The 26,674-nt window shown below is 44.4% G+C and overlaps 1 protein-coding gene across 1 annotated transcript in view; it reads left to right on the forward strand.

Moving 5' to 3' along the window:
* Positions 1 to 26,674, forward strand: part of TMEM163 (transmembrane protein 163) — a 310,556-nt gene that overhangs the window by 148,644 nt on the left and 135,238 nt on the right. The window contains exon 4 of the mRNA XM_088472398.1: positions 3,867 to 3,958. Coding sequence (XP_088328524.1) covers positions 3,867 to 3,958 — 92 coding nt within the window. The remainder of the gene's footprint in view (positions 1 to 3,866; positions 3,959 to 26,674) is intronic.

Below are 26,674 nucleotides of genomic sequence, written 5' to 3' on the forward strand. Positions count from 1 at the left end.
AAATGAGCTTCTGCGCAAGCCGCCGCAGCCACCGTCCCGCGGGATGCTCATAAAGCATTCCAGATGCAAGGACCACTGCTGTGTGATTAAGGTAAGATAAAGGGGAGGAGGGAAAGAGATGCCAAGGGAAGGGGGTGAGGATAAAGGATAACCTTGTACAATTTAATTCTGGGAATCCCAGGATTGCAAAAATGGGGAGTGATTGGCTTCCCTATTCCAGACCTTTTCCCTGCTTAATTGATAAAGAAATAATGAAGTAATTGCCCACGCCTTTCCATGAACCAGCTATTGAGTCAATAGTGCTATTACTTTTGGTCCTTTGAAAAAGAGGGTACTACATATTAAACAGCTGTAATTCCTAAACCCTATCTCCAATGTGGATGTGAATATCCCCATATTATAGCTGATAGTCTGCACTTTAAAATCCTATTCATTATATAACTGTAACTTGAACATGTTTTGATAATCAACTAAAACAACAAAAATGGTGTCAGTGTCCAAATATACAGTATATATAGACCTAACTGTACATAATAGTAACTGTGTTTTTATTATGTTTGATGCACTCTCTGGCGCTGATTCGGAGTAGCAAGCAAAGTGGCAGCAGTAGCAGGCAGTCGCAGGAGTCAGAATTACTACCTTATGCTAATGCCAGAATCCATAGTGTTATTGTGCGATTTTGTGCATCTGAAAGCAGAAACCTGTGTCACCGATTCATTTTACGCCAGCTGCCTCAACCATTGTCATTCGCACCAGACCCATTCTGGGTACAAGAGATCTGTCAGAAACTGGCTTCTCTTCCCTGTACACACATCTCGGAATCGCATGGAGCTTTTGACACTCCCACAAGACAGGGAGTGAAGTAGTGACTGGCTCCACCTCCACCCGCCTCCTAGAATTGGGCCCTCTCACTCCCCTAATGTCCAATATGAGACTGGACTGGTTTCATGCTAAGGATTGCTGTGAAATGTCTGCAGTGATTTCATTATGTATAAAATATGTTCTCACAGCATGCATGCAGATTTATTCTTAATATTGTCATAGTCATGTGGTCACCTTTGTACTTATTTAATTTTATTATTTTACTAACAGATAAGATATAGCGCACACATATTACACAGCACGTTACAGATCCATTTTTTAGTCATTCACATCAGTCCATTCCCCAGTGGAGCTTACAGTCAATATTCCCTACCCAGTGAAGGTTCTAGGTGCGGGCTAACAGGGCAGTCGCCCGGAGCGCCGACACCTAGAGGGCGCCACTAAGTTCCCCCACCCCCCCTGAGAAAAAAACAAGAAGAAAGAAAAAAATAAAATAAAAATACGCCGGTCCCCCCTCCCCCCGGCTAGCCGCCGCAGGGAGGCTGCATTTGCCGGGCGCCCGCTGATATTAGTTATCAGCAGGCACCCGGCTCCCTCCCTGCAGGGGCAGCTGAAGGCCGGAATCGGACCGGACGGCAGCAGTATCGGGGCTAAAGGTAAGCATTGTGTTTTTTTTTTTTTCAGTCTGAAGCACCAGCACTGGGGGCACGATTATAGGGGCATTACTACTGGGGGGCATTACTACTGGGGGGACGACTATAGGGGGCATTACTGCTAGTGGGCACAACTACAGGGGGCATTATTTCTGGGGGCAATACTAATGAGGGAAGTACTACTGGGGAGCATTACTAATGGGGGCACTACAATAGGGGGGATTACTACTGGGGAGCATTACTAATGGGGGCTCTACTAATGGGGGCGCTACTATAGGGGGCATTACTAATGGGGCAGTACTACTGGGGAGCATTACTAATGGGGGCACTACTAATGGGGGGATTACTACTGGGGAGCATTATTAATGGGGGGCATTACTACTGGGGGAACTACAATAAAGGGACATTACTACTGTGGGCACTACTAATGGGGGCATTACTACTGGGGAGCATTACTAATGGGGGGCATTACTACTGGGGGAACTACTATAAGGACATTACTACTGTGGGCATTACTACTGGGGAGCATTACTAATGGGGCATTACTACTGGGGGAACTACTATAAGGGACATTACTACTGTGGGCATTACTACTGGAGAGCATTACTAATGGGGGGTATTACTACTGGGGGAACTACTATAAGGGACATTACTACTGTGGGCATTACTACTGTGGGCACTACTAATGGGGGCATTACTACTGGGGAGCATTACTAATGGGGGGCATTACTACTAGGGGAACTACTATAAGGGACATTACTACTGTGGGCATTACTAATGGGGGCATTACTACTGGGGAGCATTACTAATGGGGCACTACTATAGGGGGCATTACTAATTGGGGGATTACTACTGTGGAGCTTTACTACTGGGGAACCACTATAAGGGACATTACTACTGTGGCCACTACTAATGGGGGCATTACTACTGGGGAGCATTACTAATGGGGGGCATTACTACGGGGGGAACTACTATAAGGGACATTACTACTGTGAGCATTACTAATGGGGGCATTACTACTGGGGAGCATTACTAATGGGGGCACTACTAAAGGGGTCATTACTAATTGGGGGATTACTACTGTGGAGCTTTACTACTGGGGGAACTACTATAGGGGGCATTACTACTGAGGGCATTACCACTGGGGGTACTACTAATGCGGGCACTGCATGGGGGCACCACTACTGGGGCCATTGTGCAAGGGACACCACTGCTGTGGGCATTGATTAAGGGGCACTACTACTGTGGGCATTGTATTAGGGGCACTACTACTGTGAGCCTTGTGTATAAGGGACACCAATTTTGGCATTAAGTAAAAGGGGCACCACTGTGTGTCATAACATAAGGCACTACTGTGTGGTGTAATTTGACTTGGAGATAATGTATTATAAAGGTAATTACTGTGTGTGGCACAATGTATTATACAGGGCATTACTGCATGTGGCATAATGTGTTATAAAGGGTATTACTGCGTGTGGCATAATGTGTTAGTACTGCGTGTGGTATAATGTGTTATAAAGGGCACTACTGCGTGTGGCATAGTGTGTTATAAAGGGCATTACTGCATGTGGCATAATGTGTTATAAAGGGCATTACTGCGTGTGGCATAATGTGTTATTACTGCGTGTGGTATAATGTGTTATAAAGGTAATTACTGTGTGTGGCACAATGTATTATACAGGGCATTACTGCATGTGGCATAATGTGTTATAAAAGGCATTACTGCGTGTGGCATAATGTGTTATTACTGCATGTGGTATAATGTGTTATAAAGGGCATTACTGCGTGTGGTATAATGTGTTATAACGGGCACTACTGCGTGTGGCATAGTGTGTAATAAAGGGCATCACTGCATGTGGCATAATGTTGTCTTATCTAGAAAAATTCTTTCTTTCTTTTCTTTTGGGGGGGGGGGGGGGCGCAACTGGGAACTTTCGCCCTGAGCTCCACAATGTCTAGAACCGGCCCTGTCACTACCACATGCACATGCATACACACTAAGCTTATCTATTTATTGTCAGAAACCAATTAGTCTACCAGTATATGTATTGGATTATGGGAGGAAACCAGAGTACCAGGAGGAAATGAATGCAATCATGTGAAGAACATACAGACTCCACACAGATAGGGCCTGGTTGGATGCCAATCCAAGACTCCAGTGCTACTAATTGCTGTATGTCCCACCCCTTTTGTACGATCCTACAGAACTCTTGAGGCGCCATATAAATAAAATGTAACAATAATATTATACAAGGAGATTAAAAAATATTTTCAGAAGTGAAAACCCAATATTGAGAGATCCTGCATTAAGTTTCACCTGTTATACGTATTGGTACATATAGAAAAGTAACTGCAGATATGTATGTTTAAGTATGTCTCTTTTATTTTCAGTTTGATGCTATTCTGGATGTTTTATCATCAGTGATAGTCCTATGGCGCTACAGTAATGCTGCTGCTGTGCATTCAGCCCACAGAGAATACTTGTGAGTACCGATTGCTTCACTTTTATGAAATTGCTGGTAGAATAGTATTGAACGTTGCAATGTATTTAATTTAAATCAATATGTAGTTTTGCAATATTTAGTGCTTTGTTTTATTCTTACTCCTCTTTAGTGTGTTGAAAACTATGGAGAACTTCCAGTAACAGACTAAGGGTCTGATTCAGACTCCGCTCGCAAGCGCATTGCGCTTGCAAGCGACTCGATGGTGGCCCAGTGCGCACACGCGTGTGCGCAAGCCCCGTAGTGAGTGAGACCTTCACTCGCTCCGGAGCTCACAGCAAAACGGGGCGACTGTCGATGTTGATCGACAGCTCGCCCCTTTGTAGGCGGGTAGGGGGTGGCTGAACAAACGGAGGGATTCCCGAAGGAACGCCTGCCGTTCGTTGGCGTCCCTACTGACATCACTCGTGATGTCAGTAGTGGACTTCCGGCTCTAGTAGAACTGGAAGTTCACTCGGCATTGCGAGTGCTGAGACCCTACCTTAGGGTCTCCTCGCAATGCCGATGGTCGCGATAATCATGACCATCTCCTGCCCACTCACACTAGCTGTGGGTGGGCACCCACAGCTTAGCGAGTGGACAGGAAAAAAAAACAATACTCCCCGCCCTGATTCAGAGCGTGCACTCGCAAATAGCGAGCGGCTCTGAATCAGGTCATGGGCAATAGTAGCAACAAGGACAACTGCTTACGCATAAACTGGGTATACATTAGACGACCTGTGTATCCAGCCGACCCACAATGCAACGGGCAACATATCGTACGGGTCCGTACACACCACACGATCTGGTGAACCACCGCATGATATGTTGTTGACCATCCGCATCGAAATGCTTACGGTTGTTCATCAAATTGACAGATTGAGCAGCATGTACTCTCGATCTGTCGATGTGATGAACGACCCCGCGGGAACGTGCAGGGTTAGACATAGGCCCTGATTCAGAGCCGGACGCTCTGACCAGAGCGCTCGCTCTGAATCAGGGCCCACCTCCATTAAAATGGAGCATCCTCCTGGACGCTCATATAGCTGTGGGTCACCACCCACAGCATATACGAGCGTCCAACAAGATGGTCGCGATGGTCTTGACCATCGCGACCATCGGACTTGCGAGAGAAACCCTGTGGTCGGGTTTCTCAACCGCAAGGCCAGGAGTGATTTTGGCTCTATCAGAGCCAAAATCACTCCCACTGACATCACTAGTGATGTCAGTGGGGCCGGCTTGAGATGGGAACGCCTCCGTCTGGCAGGCACGCCCTCGGAACGCCCACCAAAGGGGGCGTGCTGTCAATCAACATCGACAGCACGCCCCCTTTGTTGCGAGACCCGGAGCGATGGAAAGTCCTTCGCTCGCCGGGTCTCGCGCATGCGCACCACGGAGCTCCCTCCGTCGTGCGCATGCGCAGTGGGGAACATCGACCCACTTGCGAGCGGACTGCCGCTCGCGAGTGGGTCTGAATGACCCCCATAGTGCATACACACTTGCCGATGTGGATGATATGTCGGCCCGATCTACCGGATCAGGCGACATATCACCTAATGTGTGTACCCACCTTAATGAACCAGCTAACAAAATTGCTAAAGTGTAAAACAAACTTTAGCCTGTAAGAGTCACATCCTATAATGTAAGTAGTTGTATTACAAGAACAGAACAGTTTTTGGCTTGGAATGCAATAGTTCTTACAGTTAACAACAGAGGTGATGGCATCAAAGAGTTAGTGAACTGGATAAGCATAGAGCACAATAGGAATAATTCTGAGTCGCACACAGGTCCGGATGCAGTTGCATTCTGAACGCGAATGGATTGTCAATATGATGCTAATGTAACTTTACACATGCCTTGATCTCTATGGGCTCTATTTACTACAATCCACATTTGTAATGCAGATTGTAGTGTGATATTACCGACTGAATTCGCATTGCGAATCCCCTCTGCACACTTATCACTGTATTTTCGCAAAAAATACTGTGACAAGTGCTGATGCATGCGCAGACTGACCGTCGCTAAGCCCCGCCCCATCACTAAGCCCCGCCCCCATGATCGCGGACCCCCCACGTGACCCCCTCCCCCCCTCCCTTAATTACACTTACCTGCAGTGCTCGGTGCTCCGGCAATGTCCTCCATGGCTCCGGTCAGCTGACATCCCATCCTGCACTGGGACTCGGTCAGGTGAGGACCGGGACCCAGTGCAGGCTGGGAGACCAGCTGACCGGAGGGAGGACATCACCCGGAGCCCCAATCACCGGACCCTGGACTCAGGCAAGTTTTTCTTTTTTACTAATTATTTTTTTTTTTTTTTATAGTGAGTCAGCGTGTGGTCTGTTTAGACCACACAGCTGATCACTGGGGCCGACTCCGGGCTGTGCTCTGCCCGTTAGAGCGGAGCAGGAGTCTGGTAACCGGGGAAGACCCTGGATAACGCCACCTCCAGGTGGCGTTATTATCACAGTGCTTTCCCATAATTTTTTCACAATTTATTTTTAGTAACTTTGGCCAGTAACATTTACCATTACAATTATGGGAAATGCGATCTGCTTACTAAAAATAAGTGATAATTAGGGCTTGGAGTAGACTTTTACGAATTCTACTCCAATTGCCCTTTAATAACTGTAGGTGATACTAAAATAATGTGAAAAGGGTGTGAAAACACCCTTTTTCACTTTATTTTAGTAAAAATATTGATAATAAATAGAGCCGTATGTATTGCATCGCTCCTCTTTTTTAATTTTAAGAGTGTTTCCAAAGTGATGGAAACCCTCTTAAAAGAAAGAGTTGTAGATTCTAGAAATCTACAGGATCCTAAAATAGCATGGATTTACTGGGGGTGATTATGTCATACAATTCTTATTGACCTTTTTGACTGGGCATCTAAAGTAATAGATCGGGGGGGGGCGTAACTGTAGCTTATCTAGACTTTAATAAAGCTTTTGACATTGTCTCATCAAAGACTGTTAAATAAAATTGATAGTGTGGAATTGGATTCTAACATGGTTGAATGGATAAAAATTTGGTTGCAGGATAGAAAACAGAGAGTTGCAGTAAATGGAGTGCATTCATAGGAGGGAAAGGTTACCAGCGGTGTATCCCAAGGATCTGTACATGGACCAGTTATTTTGAATATCTTTATTGGTAACATTGGACATGGTAATGAAGGGAAAGTATATGTTTTTGCTGATGACACAAAGATATGCAACAGGGGAGACAGACCAGGTGGGGTATAACAAATAATTCATGATCTAGGTAGACTAGAGGAATGGTCAAAAATGTGGCAACTACAGCTTAATGCTAAAAAATGCAAAATCATGCCCTTGGGTCTCAAAAACCCAAAGGCTAAATATAGTATTAATGGCACTATAATGAACACTACTGAGGAGGAAAGGGATCTAGGGAGGGGCGAGCAGGGCACGTTCCCTGGGTACCATGGCTGGCCCGGCAGAGGGGGCACCACCAGGCAAGACAGTACAGTCTGCATGATGCATGACTACCTGCCTTTGCCCCCCCGCAGCCCACCTCAGCAGACAATACAGTTCTAGTCATCCCGCCTCTGCCTGCCTCCACACACCCATCAGGCATCAGCCCACCTCAGCCCGATCAACCCACAGCCCACCTCAGTCAGTACACACTGAGTGTAGTCTTCCTCAGCCCACCCCACAGCCACCTACGCCTGTTCTATTTATGATTTAGGGCCGTCTGCTCCCTGGCCGCTCTGTGCTGTGAGTAAACCCCTGGCTGTTAGCCAGAAGAGATCTGGCTGAGCAGAGCAGCAGGGGCTAACAGAAAATGGCTGCCCCCATAGCAGGCTACTGAAAGATTGCCACTGTTGACCAATGGGGAGCCAGGTTTAGTTTCCCAGGAACCCAGGGGGCTGGAGAGGGCAAAAGAAGGTGGGGCTTATCTGGGAAAAGAAGATGAATAGGTGAGTAAGGGGAACTACAGCACTGTGTGCCGTCATGTGGATAAGGGGAACTACAGTACTGTGTGGCATCTTGTGAAAAGGAAAACTACTGTGTGGCATAATGTGTATAAGGGGCACTACTGTGTGGCATATTGTGAATAAGGGAAACTACTGTGTGGCATATTGTAGATTTGGGGAACTACTGTGGCATAATATGAACTGTGGGCACTACTATGTGGCATAACATGATTTTTGGGCACTACTGTGTGGCATAATGTGAATTGTCGACACTACTGTGTGGCATTATGTGAATAAGGGGCACTACTGTGTAACGTAATGTAAGCTGGGGGCATTATTGTCCGGCATGTAATAAGGGGCACAGGACCGGATTCAGAGCCGCTCGTAATTGGCCGCTCGCTCCGAGCGATGTTCACACATCTGTGCATGCGTATGGGTCATAATGCGCATGCGCCAACCAGTCATTGCGGTCGGAAATCGTGCGCTCGCAAAACAGCGAGGGCCTGCTAATTTGAGTAACAGAATGAGGCGTTTGTGGGTGGTAACAGGGGAAGGTGCTTGAAAATGGGGGAGTGGAGATCCGAACGCAGGCGTGCCAAACGGTCAAAAAGGGCGTTTAATGGGTGTGCATAATTAACAAAGCAGCATCATCGACCACGTCACTTGGTTGTCTTTTAGCCTGAACTGCTCGCAGTGATTGCGGGAAGTAAAACCTACCACAAGCACTGCGAGCAGTTCAGACGCCTTTCGATGTACTCGATTAATCTAATAAATAGCGGTGATGACGTATGATGCGAACAGCCAGGGGGCGTTTTTACAAAATAGTGAGCGCATGTTTCGTTCGCTCGCTCAGACAGAGGCGTCAACAGACCGCAAAGAGCGAGCGCTCAATTTAAATAGCCGGCCCCTTTTTCTGAACGACCGTTCGCAAATAGCGTCCGTCTCTGAATCAGGCCCACTGTGTGGCATAATGTGAATTGGGAGAATTAGAATACAGTACATTGATCCAGCTTTCATAATGTAACATTAATCTGGATTTTACAGTGTATTTCATGTGGATCTGGGTTTTATATCAATTGACCAGTTTATTTATCTATATAAGATTTCTATCATGTTTTTATATATTTGTTTTTTGGAGGGGCACCACTTTTCAACTTGCCCTAAGTACCAAAACCCAAGTTACGCCTCTGGATCTAAGAGTCACTGTTTCAGGTGAATTAAAGGCAGGTAAGCAATGTAATAAAGCAGACAAGTCAGATGCTTGGTTGCATAGGGAGAGGAATCAGTAGCAGGAAAAATAGAAGTAATAATCCCACTGTATAAGTTATTGGTATGGCCGCATCTAGAATACTGTGTTCTGTTCTGGAGGCCATGGGGTCTATTCATGATGTTAAAATGATAATTAACTTTCTAACTCAATGCGATTGCCGGAGCAATTCAGCATTGCTCCGGCACAAAGACAGCTGATCCGAAAATTAGCTTTCTCCCCGAAGTGTTTCACTTGCTCCTTTCAGAGCAGTGACACTAGTGAGAGGAAGGTAAGCAGGAGCTATTGGTGATGTCTCCTGCTTTACCTACTTGATGAATGGCCCGATAACATAATTTCTACAATTTGCTTTTGTAGAAATTAAGTGATGATGAATAGGCCCCTATATCTCTAGGAGGATATAAGTACATTAGAGACTGTACAAAGAAGTGCAACTAAAATGATGAATGGCCTTACAAAAAACACAAAACTTACCTGGAAAGACTAAAATATCTTAATATGTATAGTTTGGAGCAGAGAAGAGAAAGATGGAACATGATAGAAACTTTCAAATATAGAGGATATGCACTGAAACTGGAGGGAGGTAGGTTCAGGGGAAATTTGAGGAAACATTACTTCTCAGACAGGGTAGTGGATAAGTGGACTAGCCTCTCATCAGAGGCGGTAGAGGCTAAGGGGTCTATTCATCATTCCTTCATTTTTACAATTGCATTGCTGGGGGGGTTGTTTACTACTACTACTACTGGGGGCATTGCTGGGAGGGGGGACTACTACTGCGGGCATTGCTGGGGGGGTTGTTTACTACTACTACTACTACCACTGGGGGCATTGCTGGGGGGGTTGTTTACTACTACTACTGGGGGCATTGCTGCGGGGGGTTGTTTACTACTACTACTACTGGAGGCATTGCTGGGGGGGTTACTACTACTACTACTGGGGGCATTGCTGGGAGGGGGGACTACCACTGGGGGCATTGCTGGGGGGGTTGTTTACTACTACTACTGGGGGCATTGCTGTGGGGGTTGTTTACTACTACTACTACTACTGGAGGCATTGCTGGGGGGGTTACTACTACTACTACTGGGGGCATTGCTGGGAGGGGGGACTACTACTGGGGGCATTGCTGGGGGGGTTGTTTACTACTACTGGGGGCATTGCTGGGAGGGAGGACTACTACTGGGGGCATTGCTGGGAGGGAGGACTACTACTGGGGGCATTGCTGGGGGGGACTACTACTGGGGGCATTGCAGGGGTGGAACTACTACTGGGGACATTGCTGGTGGGGGGACTACTACTGGGGGCATTGCTGGTGGGGACTACTACTGGAGGCACTGGTGGGACCACTACTGGGGGCACTGCACTGGTGGGACCACTACTGGGGGCACTGCTGGGGGGTTAGTACTGGGGTCACTATTTAAGGGGGTCTACTACTGAGGGCATTATATAAGGGGCACTGCATAGGGGGATGACTACCTGGGGCACTGCATAGGGGGACCACTTCTGGGGGCACTGTATAAGGGCACTACTGTATACTGTAAACTGTCTAGGGGGGGGTGGGAGCAAATTTTTTACTTTTGCACTAGGGGCCAAATTGCGTATAAATGGCGCTGTAATTATTTTACCAAAATGCCGAGGGGGGGTTATATGGGGGGGGCAACAGAAAAAATATTTGCAGGGGGGAGCAAAATTTATTGTTACGCCACTGCTGCCAGGGAGGGAAGGACTCTGGCAGACCAGCAGCAGCGGTGAAGGGATGATGGGGGGAGGACACCAGCAGCCGTGGGGGAGAAGGGGGGCTGGGCGGTTACTGGCAGCAGGGGAGGGGGGGGGGGAAGACATGCAGTGAGGAAATCCTTATAGATACCTCAGTGGTAAATGGAAAAAGTACCACTTTTCCGAAAAAGCTGACTCCGCAAAAAGAGCATCTTTTCGGAAGTGATATTTTTAGTGAGGCATGATGAATGCCTACAAAAGATTTTTTAAACTCACAGTGAGTTTAAAACATAATTATCACTAGTGATAATTATGTAATGATAAATTGGCCCCTAAAACAATAGAGAAGTTTATAGACATAAGGATCTCCTTACAAAGAACTAAGGATCAAATAGGGTTTGAGGTTAACATAAGGTAAAAAAGGGGCAAACTAGATGGGCCAAGCGATTCTTATCTGCCGTCAAATTCTATGTTTTATGCCGGAGCAGCCATCATCATTATCCTTGTCAGCACAAATACCCCATGCTACTGTAGGTACAAGATATAGCGAAACATCTCCTTGGCAAACATAAGATTCTTATATGTTGTAGCTCTTGCCATAAACCACCAACAAGCCCACTACACTCCAATGAAACAGTTCTCTTCAGTGTGTATGCCCAGTTGCCACTCAGAAATGCCCATTTCACAGATGGAGAGAACATTAGAGATGCACCCGACTCAGAATCCTGAATATTAGCAGAGATGCGTATGCTGGCTACGGGGCATGTACACAGTGTGCCAAAACTTGCTAGATGTGGCTGCATTCAGACCTGCGTGTGACTATCGGGTCCAAGGTGTTTATTATGTGACCGTTTTGAAGTCATCTGGGTGCATAATTTCTTATAATATACAGTATTTTTACCCAATAAACACTGAAACAATAACATTCAATATCACCCATTATAAGTGATGACATCTGAAATCATTATTTGTACACATATTATTTGCAATCAATATTATGAATCTCACAAGTGTAATATATAAATAATCTCATTATGGATGCAGTTCATCGTTTTTTTTAACATAATATAATAATAGCTCTGTGACATGTGACAAGAAATAAGTTTAGACTTGATGAAGTTATAGACATTATGATGTTAACGAAAATGTTAATTCTGTGTTAAGAGTAAGACAGTGATGTTCGCTGAGAGACGGGTTCTTTATAACTCATTATTTTGCTGCTACTGTGAGCACGTCAGTTGCTTGAGATAATGAACAGACTGTGGATTCTAACTAATGTTTAATGAGTCGCCCTCGGTTGCTAAGGAAAGTGTTATATTTGCTAATGAGACTAAGCTGTGCGGAGTCAGGTCTTTCCAGGATCCTCTGGTAATCTTATGGCAAGATCAAGGGTTCTTACAGTATTATTTATTAACCACTGAATACTACTCATTTAGTGCTTTTGCCAAGTTGCACAATACAAGAGATCCTCATTACTGAAAGTCTGGTCTGGCATGCTTCTTATGCACCTTGGAATTATGAAAAGCATCTTCTAATTTTGATTTAGCTCACTCAGCTTATAGTACAGCATCATATAAAGGAGGTTTTGCACTTAGCAGTCACTCAGATTATGATAGTCTTCTAGTGCAGTTTCGGAAATGAATATAAACTTTGGATTGGTTGCTATGGGTAAAGACATACTTGGCTACTTTTGAAAACTAGTTTCAGGGAGATTCTAGTTGGAAGTAGAATGCGCAACGTGCAGTTGGGCCTTCACCCAAAGGACGTGTCTAGCTCCACATATGGGAGTATATGTGCTTAAATGATTGTAGCAAGATATTGCTATATGACATTAGTAGCAATATATTTTTGGAAAATGTTGCAAGTATTGATACTAATATTACTGCCTGCAATACTGGATTTCTTCTTTTCATCTATTTGCTGTGATATTTCTTTTCTTCTCACTCAGCACAATATACATGATAAATGTGATGCCTATGCAACTACTGTTGAACCTATATTCCACTTAAATACCGTTAGTTTACCACATATAATAAGAAATTACAGATTTACTTTAATGATCATCTCTTGGTTAAAAAAGGGTTTTAAAACATTTAGTTGTATTGTCCTTTTTGTGTGTTTAACTAAAGATTACTAATAAAACATTTTCATCGTCAGCCACAGCTCACACACACTAGCAACAGCAGTAGATGCTGAGACAAGAAGACACTGATCACAGGGGTCAGACAAGCTGTGTTCCATCCTGCTGGGGGGTCCAACAGGGATTTGCTGGGAATCAACAGTACAGGTTGATGAGCCCGGACAGCAATCATAGTGACTACAGCAAATCATTGTCCTTGCCCAGAAATTCCTTATTGGTGCCCTGGCTGCAGTGAAGAATCCAAAGAATTGGAGCATTTGATTTACAATGCAGGGGAGCAGGAGATCAGAACTTGAAACTAGACTCTACTGAAAGATCCGGGAGGGTAGGGAACTATGGGTAAAGATATTTCTAAAGTATGTTTTACTAGCACCCAACTATGTTCAAAATCCATCTCCTGCTCTTGAGAATCCTGAAGGTCCCAAGTTTTTGTAATGGGCGGTGATAGAATTACCTATAGCCAATGAGATCACTGGATTATTCATACAGTAAAAAATATTTCAGTAGATGAGGAAGCTAATCCTCAGGAAAGTAATGACCTGTCCACTCACAAGATTATATAAGTGAGAAAGTGTCACAATACAAGAAGTCGAAATGAAGGAAACAGTAAGATACAAGATCAGGGGGAGATGAATCAAACCTTCTAAAGAGGACAAGTGGAGAAGTTACCCATAATAATCAACCAGCTTCTAGCTATTATTTATCAAGTACATTTTATATAATGATAGAAGCTGATTGGTTGCTATGGGCAATTTCTCCACTTGTACTCTTTAGAAGGTTTTATACAGCTTCCGCTCAGAGTTAGATAGTAGGAAGAGCAAGGTCCCTAAAAGCACACAATAGTGATGCGTGGTTCCTGTCAAACTGATGCAGGAAGATTGTCGATTATAACATATCTCTTGAAAGTTCACACATCCAACATTCAATATACCCAAATATACAGTACCTCCCAACATTTATCCAGACATAAATCGGGACAAAATAACTGTACACTTATCAATAGCAGTTCATACTTGAGTAGCTATTTTTTTTTTTTTATTATTATTATTATTTATTAATATAGCACCACAAAGGTTCTGCAGTGCCCTTAAAGTAGGTGGGACAAGATGTATAAACATAATAAGCAGAATGAAAGAATATAACATGACATAGTATAAAATAATGTATAGTATGACATAATGGGCATGCTATAGTAGAATATGACAAGTAAAAGATACAACAAAACAGGGGTAACAGAACAGGCTACATTGTAGAGTGCCAACATGTCCAGGACAGACAGAAAATAGGCTTGAGGGATTGAGCAAAATACTGTGCATGGGACAAAATTAAGAACTATACTGTGGGTACAAGTAAAAAATAGGAGAGCGGTAGTGCAAACATGAGGAGGTGGCTCTGCTCATGAGAGTTTAAACCCAATGGGGATTTGAAATGAGAGAGTAACATAGAAAGACAAAGTATATGAGGGATGCAGGGGGAATTAAGTGGTTGATTGGTAGAATATCATGAATAGGTAGGTAGGTGGTGGGTTGGTAGGATTTCATGATCATGTTGGTTAGGAGATTGATTGGTAGGCTTTCATGAACAGGTAGGTTAGCAGGTTGATTAATAGACTTTCATGAAGAGGTAGATTAGGAGGTTGATTGGTAGTAGGCTTTCATGAACAGGTAGGTTAGGTGGTGCATTGGTAGGCTTTCATGGGCAGGTAGTATAGGTAGTGGATTGGTTGGCTTTTATTAACACATAGGTCACATGGTGGATTGGTAAACTTTTATGAACAGGTAGTATAAATGGTGGATTGGTAGGCTTTCATGAACAGTAAGGTTAAGTGGTAGATTGGTAGGCTTTCATGAACAGGTAGGTTAGGAGGTGGATTAGTAGGCACTCATGTACAGGTAGGTTAGATGGAAGATTGGTAGGCTTTCATGAACAGGTAGGTTAGGTGGTGGATTGGTAGGCACTCATGTACAGGTAGGTTAGGTGGAAGATTGGTAGGCTTTCATGAACAGGTAGGTTAGGTGGTGGATTGGTAGGCACTCATGTACAGGTAGGTTAGGTGGAAGATTGGTAGGCTTTCATGAACAGGTAGGTTAGGTGGTGGATTGGTAGGCACTCATGTACAGGTAGGTTAGGTGGAAGATTGGTAGGCTTTCATGAACAGCTAGGTTAGGTGGTGGATTGGTAGGCACTCATGTACAGGTAGGTTAGGTGGTGGATTGGTAGGCACTCATGAACAGGTAGGTTAGGTGGTAGATTGGTTGGCTTTTATGGACAGTAGGGTCTTTAGGGAACATATGAAACCTTACAGGCTGGAGAACAGTCTTATACAGTAGTGAAAAGGAGAGTGCTCCAATAGCACAAAGTTGTGAATAAGCCCTATGTGTTTATGCTTCTATACACTGTTATGAAAACTGTTGCACATGTAGCTACCGTGTTTCCCCGATAATAAGACACTGTCTTATTTTTGTTTTGTTCAAAAAAACTCCATAGGTCTTAATTTCGGGGTAGGGCTTATTTTAATTAACATTGACAGCAATTTCAATAAACAGGTAAGTGTGAACAAAAAAATGTACCTTTATTCAAAAATGGTCATGTCCTGCTTTTATCCCCATCATGCCCTCAGTCCTATTTTTATACCCATCATGCCCTCAGTCCTGTTTCTATACCCATTATGCCCTCAGTCCTGCTTTTATCCCCATCATGCCCTCAGTCCTGCTTTACAATTCTTTACTTACCTGTATTCTTTTTCCTCTTTTTCTCTCCTCTCCTCCGCGGCGCTGCTGTAAATTACGCTGCCACGCACGCAAGCTGCCATGCGCTCACTGTGAGAGAGTGAGATGCTGCAGCTATGATTGGATGCCACTGTTAAATCTTTAATAGCGGCATCCATTTCATGCGGGGGACGGAGCTGAGGGCATTTTAGTGTAGCGCAGGGACCGGACAATATGGGGATTTTGTTAGGGCTTATTTTCGGGGTAGGGCTTATTTTGGACCGTTTTTCAAAAGTAAGGGTAGGGGTTATTTTCAGGGTAGGTCTTATTATTGGGGAAACACGGTATGAAGAAACACCACAGTAATTAGGCAATTGCTTTCATATTCTAAGACTGCTACAATCATGGCAGTATCCACAGATACTAAGCTGTGTGATATTTTATATAGCTGTCTTTATCAGTCATGGACACATACAGTAGGTGCTGATGGAGTTAAACATTTGCGGTAACAACTATATTGCTTTTCTTTTTTTCCTGACAATAATTTTATATTAGCGTTGCCAGGGTTGTGCATTATTATACATACAAAATAAGTAAATCCAAAATTAAAACTGAAAGGAATATTAAAAATAAACATTCCAGTGGAATTTGGAGCAGTTTAATCTCCTAGGTGCCAAACAATTCACCACAAATCAGACAGACAGGCTCTTCTCAGAGGGACAGTCCGCACACCACACACAATCTGTTACCCCAATCTGTCCATTCCTGTGATCATGTAAGTGTAAATATATGAAACCCCAGCATGGGTGTGTAATCTCAGATAACACTGAAGGACCATGACTTGCTACATATTAACTGGTATTTATTTGTGTGTGCAGCTATGCAGTTGTCTACCTCTCTCATAGTTACATGCTACAGTAGATTCCCTGACAAGGTCTTTATAGTCCCAGATCTGCCAATTTACAGTGTTTTTACTTGAAGGGTTAAATTTGTGTAAAGCTCCCTAACTAAATGTTCTCCAACGCCTCTACATTTTTGGCTTGGGGCCTCCAGTGAGATGAATTAGATTTTTGGATACAGGAGGCAGCCTTATGTGATTTTTGCTTTCTAATTGGGCAAATATATATTCCACCTAATACCGGTACTCTCACTGGCTAGAGTTAAGACCATCGTCGAAGCAGAAGTACTCTGAAAGTAGAAAATATGTTTATAATTTTCCTTTATGCAAGCTGTATGCAGTGTTTTTTATTTCTAAAACATCACCAGGGCTGCAGAGCAATACCGACCTGAGTGGTAAGGGTACACTTACTGATTTGCCGGCTGTCTTCGCAGATTGTATGAGCCAAAGGATTATAGCTTCAGTTCCCCTAATGAGCAAATAAAGATGTAAAAGTAAAATGTAAAAAATATATTATTGAATTTTAAAAAAATGATTTATTCTCAAAATATATTTTTACTGATCTGCTCGCATTCTGTTGATAAATATGCCCCAGTATTCACTTAGATAAATGTGTACGGATACATGTGTCCATCTATTCTGCCTGTCTAGCTCCTATCCACTTACATGCAGAAAGATAAAATTTACATATTCTATTTTAGGGCATCATTACAATATTGAATAAACATTAAGCATCCCTATCGACGCCTGATTTGCATCTTTCTTATATTTTTGTCTAATTAGGTTTACAACACATTTTTAGCAGGCATGAGTAATGTGTCTATCTCTAGCCCTGGCACTATATTTCACGGCTGCACCTTGTTATGACAGCACATCTATTTTAAAAGTGTGGAAAGAGACAGATTCTTGTGTCATATGGCCCAATAATTATATCCTAAAAATGATTTATAGTTTTACCATGCATCCCATCTGATACACTGGCACAGATAGTACGGTACACTACATGTCCTCCACAATGCATAGTTTATTTAAACTAGGAAATAAACAAATATTGTATTGAAAAATAACTTACATGCAACTGCATTAATGGACTATGCTGAGTGCAATAGGTTTTGCAAACTGAAAAAAAAAATGTCTGCCACCAGCATATAAAATATTGGCTCAGTTTGTGCTATTATCATTATTATTATTTTTATATTTTATTCATAGTCACCAACTTTGTAGGGTTCGCCTGGATAGGAAGGTCTCAGAAGTAATTGGGGGAGTCATGGTGCGAATTGTGTTGTAATGGCCTTGTCCCACTACAAAATGCCACACTTTGCACATTTTTGCAGTAGAAGGTGGGTCCAGGATGGCGTGAAACACAGCAAAATGCTTTATTATGGCCCTGCCCACTTCACTGCATAAGTGGATGGGATGCAGGAGTGTTGTCTACTGTCCTGAAATCCCAGGAAAGCTACCCGAAATTCATGAGTAGGCAAGTATGCTTTTATTTCTCTATAAGGCACTGACATATAAATCAGTGCTGTACATTTATGGGCTCATGACAGCTTACATATGATGGCATCTAAAAACTGTCCTTCCCAAATGAGCGGCACTGTAGCTCTGCACATAGCAAATTAATGACTAGCATACAGTATTGTTCCAATATAGTTAATTTAAAATAAATAAGAGTCAGGAACATTCACCATATTAAAGAAGCAGGTAATCATGAATTATAGCTTCAGGCTTCATCAGTTTCAGTTTTTCCTACTGCCTTATTAGGATATAGGGGCCTATTCATTAAAACATAATTATCACATGTGATAATTATGGTCTGAACTTGCTGCGACTTCAAATGCAGTTTAGGAGGCATTCATCATGAATCCTGCCCTAAACTATCACTTCTGCTATTTCTACGAAGCCAGTCTTTTGAAAGTGATATACAGATAGGCTGGGGCTGCGAAAAGAGCCCCCGCCTAACTGCCCTCCCTCCAATCAACCCTGCCGGGGTCTGTCACTGCACCCCCCATCCTCGTAAAGACGATGCCCCGCCTGAGACTGTGCCCCCCCAGACCTACTGCACCGAATAGGTCCCCCGCCACCGCTGCTGTGCGGGGGACCTACTCGGCAAAGCTGATGCTGCTACCGCCAGAGAGCCCCCACCCAGGGCAGACTTGCTGGCTGACAGCGCTCCTTCCCCTCCCGGTCACACTCACAAAAAAGGCCATTGTAGGACCCCCGCTGCCGCTGCTGTAGCCACCGCAATCACGGGATACTTTGCTGGCCCCGTCACGCAACCCGAACCCCGCTGACCGCTGCTGCTGTGCCCTCTTTCCCCGGCTCCCCTGTCCTGGGAGCCAGGGGAGAGCTGCTGCAGGTAACAGAATACAGCAGGGAGGGATCTTTTCAGATCCCTCTTCTGTATCGGATGCTGAACGCCACCTCAGAGTGGTGTTCAGCATCACTGTCAAGTTCCGAAAAAAATGCTTTTTCAGAACTTGATGAATTTCATATTTTCCAAATCCCCATACTATAGTATGGGGACTGTGGAAATTATAGATGCACAATTGTAACTAGGAGATATCTGTGATATCTCCTGTGTTACATGTTTGATGAATGGGGCTGACAAATAATTTCCACAAAAATAAGTGAAAATCTTAATTTTCACCTGCTTTTATGAAAATTAAGTGATGATGAATAGGCCCCATAATCTTACAAATACTGGTTCAGCAACCCAAATGACTGCTTACTAAAATGAACCTGTCCTATGCCCTCGGGTGCTGTGTCCCTTTTTGTTTTACTTAGCGATCATACCAACCAGTAGCACCAGTATTGAGGCACACATTCAAATATCTGCTTATTATAACATGCTCCCGTCTAGGGGCTCCCTCTGAAGAGAGTGAGAGCACCTGCAAACTTATAACTGTGAAGCTGGTGCTCTCTGTTTAAACCTGTTGAAACTATCACTGGTGCCAGTGTGTTACCATGGGTCTTGTAGTGGGCACAGATAAGTTAGGTGTACACGGTGCCTTACATTTGAGATGGAAGCTCCAGTGAATCTTCCTTTTTCTTTGGCAATGACTCCACCTCAAGCTGTAGCAGAGAAGCTAGCCCCATAAAAACAGTAAAATCACATAATGCAACAGCCTTCGTAAATAGAATAATCAAGTAGATTTATTAAAGGGGGTTAGGACGAAGTAGGTCCAGGGTGGGTCACTGTATGAAAGTAAGGGTCATCATACAGATGACAAGATTGCAGCACAAAAGGGATTTAGCAATTTCAACTCAGTAGGTCACAATACAGTAGTGAATAGGCAATGTGCAATAAAGTGGCCCAAACATCTGAGATGGATTGCCCCAATTCCCCGTTCTGCTGATAGAGTAATCCAACATTTTGGACAATCTCAATTCCCCAATTCCGACCCAAAAATAGTCGTAATCAGCGAGCCTGGGATTTTTAACTTGTTGAATTTCCCCAATCTGCTGACGAATCTCCGATCACACTGCACAACAATGAAAATGTTCCTGATGTGAAAATAGTTACTTCTAAGTGATTTCAGCATGCAAAGAATGAATATGACATTTAAAACTCTCAGTTAGCTCTGAGTTCCGAGATATAGCCCATTTATGACGATGTAGGGGTAGTCCTTGTGAAGTGGGCAGAATGGAGAGAATCTTACCAGCAAGCTGCGTTCCGCGCAGAGGGGGCGGGGCCTAATGACCCAATTAAATGAATCAATTATTTGTCCCCTCCCCTATTCAAATATATGCGATTCACAGGATTACCCACACAAGATAACTGGTGCACTGAGTGACAAGCATAGTGAGCGATTCCACCAAGACATTTCAGCAATGGAACAAATATATCAGGGTAGGTGAATCACTACTGTTGGACAGTGACAAGAGATGCCCCAGAAGAGGAGTACAAGCGACAAGCAAAGAGAAAGCACCCCCATGAATAGGCCACTATATTAGATCATACTTGCCTACCCTCCCGAAAATCGGGTGCCGCTCCCGACCTCCCGGGAAGGCAGGCAATTCTTCCGGCTGCCGCCCACCACTCCTATCCCCCCCGCAATAACCCCTGCAATCCCCGCAGCGGGGGGCTGGTGACGTGATTTGCGTCATTTTGGCCCCGTCTCCTGCTTCACAATGCCTATTTTATCGGCACTGTGTAGCGGGGGCGGGGCCAAACTGACGCGATCGTGTGACCCCTGCCACGCCCACAAATGACATCACCCGCCCGGCCACTCCCTCTTGTCCCGGCCACACACCCTGTCCTGCCGATCTGGCTGCTCCCTCCTGGAAGGAGCAGCCAGAAAGTTGGCAGGTATGTATTAGTACTTTCGTATGCTGTATGTTTGTTTTGTGATTGATTGAATTAAAACAACTGTATATTATTTTGTATCAAGAAAATATTAGATTATTTTAAAATAGCTTTTCACTATGACTATATTACTAATGTACACACAGTATAGTGCAAGTAGTGTAGTTCAAAAAATAGAGCTAGAAAAAACATTCTGAAATCATTTTAGTTTTTCTTGACCTCAAATTAGTAATGTATGACCATTTTTAGAAAGGAAACAAATTAAAAGTATTAATTTGTTGTACAGTGTCATTGATGTCTGTGGATCAGCTATATTGATTACGGATCAGCATATCAGACTGGCTTTGGGGAATTGGGGAATCGCGTCCCACATATCTCTTTCCAGTAGTTAATAAGTTTCTTCATATTTGCCGCTGCAGCATTTCTCTGGCTATAACTAGGGAACATATAATTTCTCAGTTGTCTCAATGTTTTGTACTTTAAACACACAATTAACTTTTGCAAAATATAGATATAGAGTATTAGCAACATGGATTTTTTTACTAAGCAGAATTAGCAAAAATCTCTAAACTGTTCAGTTTGTCCACTAAAATGCAATCAAAGTTCTGTTGTTAAAGTACTCTGTTGCTGGACGACCTATAACTTTATGTATTTGTAATCCACAATTGGTAATAGATATAAGATTAGCATCTTTCCTGATTCCATGGAGCAATAGCTTTGAATTTCCAATGATAAAGCACAATAGACTAGAGGTAAGTAGTTCTTTTTGCCAAATTAGTGCAAGCTCAGATTTATCGTATTGGCTGTCCAAAACACATGAGAGTAATAAATTGCTGTTTTTGAGGTCCAAACATATTCGAGTAAAACCGAACTGTTCATCTCTACAATAGACACAGTTCCACTTACAATATATCACAATTATCTTCAGCACTTCACAGTAGCAATAACTAATGGCCTGAATCAGAGATGGTTGCTAATGCAGACATGCTCACAGCCGCTCTCACAATAACAGTTGCAGGAATATGCAAATGCTAATCCCAGCCTTCCTTTTTTGCTCTTTGGTGCTATGGAATGTACGAGTGGTGAGACGCCCACTTTCAGGCTGTGTGATCTGTACATTTGTGATGGATTTTGCAAACAGACCAACAGTGAGGCAACATTGGTCACACCACCAACATTTGCGGTAGCCTAGGGTCTACTCTAGGGGATAAATTTACTAAAGTGAGAATTTTTAGAAGTGGAGATGTTGACCATAGCAACCAATCAGATTCTAGCTATTATATTCTAGAAGGTGCTAGTTATTGATAAGTAGAATATGATTGGTTGCTATGGACAACATTTCCACTTCTAAAATCTCTCACTTTAGTAAATTTATCCCTAGTTATTCTCCTCAAAACCAACTAAACATGGCCTCTGCAGCATTGTATTTGCGATTGGGAATGCTCCTATGCACACCCATGAAACTGCCCCTTCTCAATTGTTGGCAATTCCATATGCAATTGCGAATGGCATATTACACTTGGCTTTGCATGTGCACTGTATTGGATTGCTGGACTATTCATGCATGAGTACCAGCAAAACATCACTCAGTTGCAGGAATATCGGAATAGTATCCATCTCTGAATCAGGCCTTCAGTCCCAGAGTGCTCTTTAACTCAGCTTATTATTAACAAAATGGCTGCCGCTCTTTACACTGGTAAACTCAGGAAATGTTTCTCTAGTAGCTCAAACAAGATGAATATTATGCTGTTTTCTCAAACTCAGTCTCTTGAACAAGTCAGGATTACATAATACTTGAAACATGGCTGATATCTGCATCTCTCATCAACTCTCAGTATCTGTCAATAATTATCTGTATCTCTCATTCACCCTTACAACAGCTCAGTAACAGTTCCCAGTAGCTTTCAAGCAGTTCTCAATAGCTCCTAAACAATTCACAGTAGTGCTGCAGCTCAGTACAGATGTCTCCCTTTTACAGCTCTATTACTCACTCACAGCATCCAATGACCTCAGCTACGGCTTGCATTGCTAGGCCTAATTCAGAGGTGGATAAGGCAGTAGCAGCTACAACAAAGTTGCAGCCACTACCGAGTCTTTATGCTGTGACTGATGGGTGTCCTATTGAGATGCCCACTGGCTGTAGAGTGAGTTCGCCACGGTGCACACAAAGGCACACCATTGATTTGACATTGGCTGCAACATTGGACATTTGAGCAACTATATGGTTGCTCAGAACCAACCTTCCTTCCTTCCTTCCTTCCTTCCCAGGGGCGTAGGGAAGGCGGCTCCGGTGGAGCGCAATCTCCAGGCGCCGAAAAGTGTAAAGGGCACCCCGCAGACTGACTTTGGTGCTGCGCAGCACCTACGTCCCGGCCGCCCTCGTCCCGGGGCCCCCACACAGTCCCCGGCCCCTACTGCTAATTCAAACTGGTGTACAGCACTTCGCTGCAGGGGTGGATTAGGCCAATGGGAACTATGGAGAGTTCATGCTGGGCTGAACCCCTGCAGCTTGCTGCCAGCCCATCTCACACAGTTGTGGTGCTGGCTGCCGCTAGCGGAGCTCAGCTCCGATCAGGCTAGCAGCGTTAGCTGTTCGGAGCCCCTGGAGCCCTCTGTAAGATAAGCAGCTGCAATAAAGTTATTTTTGTACATTTTGGCGCTGCGTGCGTGACGTCATGATATCATGCGCCGCACGCCTTGCAGAGTGAGACTGCCGGAGAGGAGCCTCTAAAGAGGAGCTTCAGGGGGACCATGAGTATGGAGAGGCAGCTGCACAGTGTGCTGCTGGGCTTGCAGGGACGTGTGTGTGTGCGCCTGCTGGGATACATGCCGTCTGACTCACACTAGCCAGGCCATCACAGTCATACGACAACAACAGTTCTCTATCCTGTGCTCTATTTATTACTGTTGTATGTGACTATCTAGTTACCCTGTTGTTTGCTGGGCCAGATTAAGAGGAGGGGGAGGGCACAAACGCAGCTCACCAGAGACTAGGCGATGTCAAAGATATTAAGTGTGCAAGCTGGACTGAAGGACTTCGGATGCCACAACCATGTGATCCACTTTGGCAGGGGGAGGGGTAAAGTCAGTGGGCTAGCAGTTTAACTATCCACGTGGCGAGATCACCACGCCCGAAGCGAGCCTGCATGGGTAATGTTGGGTCCGTCTTGAGCGGACCTTGTTCCTAACCCTGCCCCTTCGGGTCACATTGTTGTGACATCAGAGGTCCTATAGCCCGGTTGGCTTTAGACCTAACCATTACCACCAGTGCTGAATTCAGGATTGTGCCCTGGCTCTGTCACTTCTTTTCTGGTCCTGTCATCTCTATCCTGACCCTATCTACCTAAGTGAACGCTGCTTCTTCTCATGTATGCATGTGTGTGGGTAAAGTAGGAGTAAAGGCAGCATGCAGACCCTTGAATGCCTTTGCCTGATTGACAGGCAGAGGCATTTAAGGGGTGGTGCAGGGGCGGGGTTGGCTGCCATTCCCGGAAACAGGGTGTGTTCACCCCGTTTTCTGGGAGTGGCCAGCCCAGGGACTGCATGCCCGGTGCCGTTACCATCTCAACCATTGACCACCGATGGTGATCCCAGCCTGCGACCTCTGTCGCAGTGCTGGGATCGCAAATGCAGCAGGGGGTGTCATACAGGGGGTGTCATACACCTCCTGCAGCTTTTCAATTGAGATCCTTGCTGAATTAGGCCCTCTGTGGCCAATTTAGGATTTTAAAATATTTTTATTTCTACTTCAGGGTCCATAGGGTATCCACAGGATACCCCAAGGTATCCTGTGGAACCCTATGGACTTCGTAGAAATAGAGATAACAAAGGTAAGTTCTTACCATATCTCATATTTTTTAAATGTAACATGTCCCCACATGTTGGCCACACCCCCAATTCAGTACAGGAGATGGGGGGCGCCGAAACATACCCTTGCTCCGGAGAGAAGTCACACATGTCTCCACATTTCTGTTTGTCTGGTTAGTTCCTGCAGCCCTTATGTGTTGTAGGTAGGCTGTATTGGTGCAATATTTATATAAATGAGAGAAGAGCTTCCATAATTTGTTCTGATAAATATAACACCTACTCCTGATATCTTGAGAAATGGGGGCAAGAGACATTCTTTTCCTGCATTCTCCCACAATTTAGTGACCCTCGGCTATGCTCCAGTTGGACAGACAGGGCATAATTGCGTCCTGTGCCGGCCCTCCTGTCATGATGACGAGCGCATGAAGTCATTACGTTGTGCATAGGGTTCAGGGCCGGCAGCACCGATCATTGTAGCACTGACCGGAGTATCCTGAGAACACTCCATAGGCTATATAGGCTGCAGGGTGTCTGTCTAGAGCAGAGGTGGGGAACCTCAGCCCGGGAGCCGTATAAGGCCCGCGGAATTATTTGGTCTGGCCCTCAGAGCTTTTTTCTGCTAGCCTCATCTGGCTATCACGGTGCCTAGAATGGCACCCTGCAGCCAGAATCTATGCAGCAGTGCTCCCTGGAGCATCTTTAGGATGTTTCAGACATTCACATCGCTGCCCTTACAGCTTCCCGGAGCATCCTCAGGATTCTCCGGGCATTGCTGTAATCACCGGCGATTGTGGCCCCCGCCCCATGGGATGTCACACAGAGGGGGCGTGGCCTGCACAAGGCCCGCAAATAATGTTCTATATATCAAAATGGCCCTTGGCAGAAAAAGGTTCCCCACCCCTGGTCTAGAGGATGCAGGCAGCAGTGATCCTGCTAGCCAGGAGCAAGGGTCGTAGGGTGGCGGTACCGGTGCAACCCATTTGGGGGTGGTGACAGGGTTGGTTGATGGAAAAAGGGGTGTGGTGGTGCGAACGCAGGCGTGTCTGTGCACCTTAACGCCGTTTCAGAGGCGTGCATGATTAAGACGCAGCGTCATAATACACGTCACATGGCTGAATTTCACACTGAAGCACTTGCAGTGCTTGCGGTAGGGTATGGTCAGCCACAAGTGCTGCGTATGGGTCCGATGTTACTCAATGTTACCGATTGTTACATACACTTCCTGGAGATGACATGTATCACTATGGGAAAGTGGGCATCTTAAGACAGGCTGGTGGGCATCTAAATACACACCGCGATCGCACGCCAAGACATAGTGGGCGTGCTAATGCCTTGGCGTGTGATCGCAGGATTTGCATAAGCATCTAGCAAGCGGGTCTGAATCAGGCCCTAAATCACTAAAAGTATCCTCCATACAGAAGGTGAGAACAAACAGCTAGCTTGCTGAATCATATTATGTACTTCTGCTTATAAGAACCACGTAAAATACAGGAAAATATTTATTTTGTATCTCAGGACTCAATCAAAAAATCCTTTCTAAAATTTTACAAAGAAGCACTTTCTATGTTTCACGTTAACACGTACTACCACTAGAATACACCGTATTAGTAAAAGGTCATGGCATCAAAAGTGTTGCATGGAAAATGTGTTAAAAAGAATCACCAAAATACGTCTAAAGCAGTTATTACTTTTCATGTATTTTACCCTTTTTACCATAGTGCATAAGAGGTCTCATCTCTGCACTTTTATATTATCCTGGTTGTGCCGCAGTATCAAGAACACAGTTATTTTCAAGCAATGCATAGACTATGCAGCACCAATAGCTGCTTCAGAAGTTGCAGGATTAACAATATCCATTTCATGAATTATTTATTATAGATCTCAGTCCCATGAGGAAGATAAGTCATTGTGTTCTCTGGTGTTTTACCGCTCCTTAGATGCTGTGT

Source organism: Taudactylus pleione, unplaced genomic scaffold (assembly GCF_031769625.1).
Source record: "Taudactylus pleione unplaced genomic scaffold, aTauple2 ptg000122l, whole genome shotgun sequence".
NCBI classification, from domain to species: domain Eukaryota; kingdom Metazoa; phylum Chordata; class Amphibia; order Anura; family Myobatrachidae; genus Taudactylus; species Taudactylus pleione.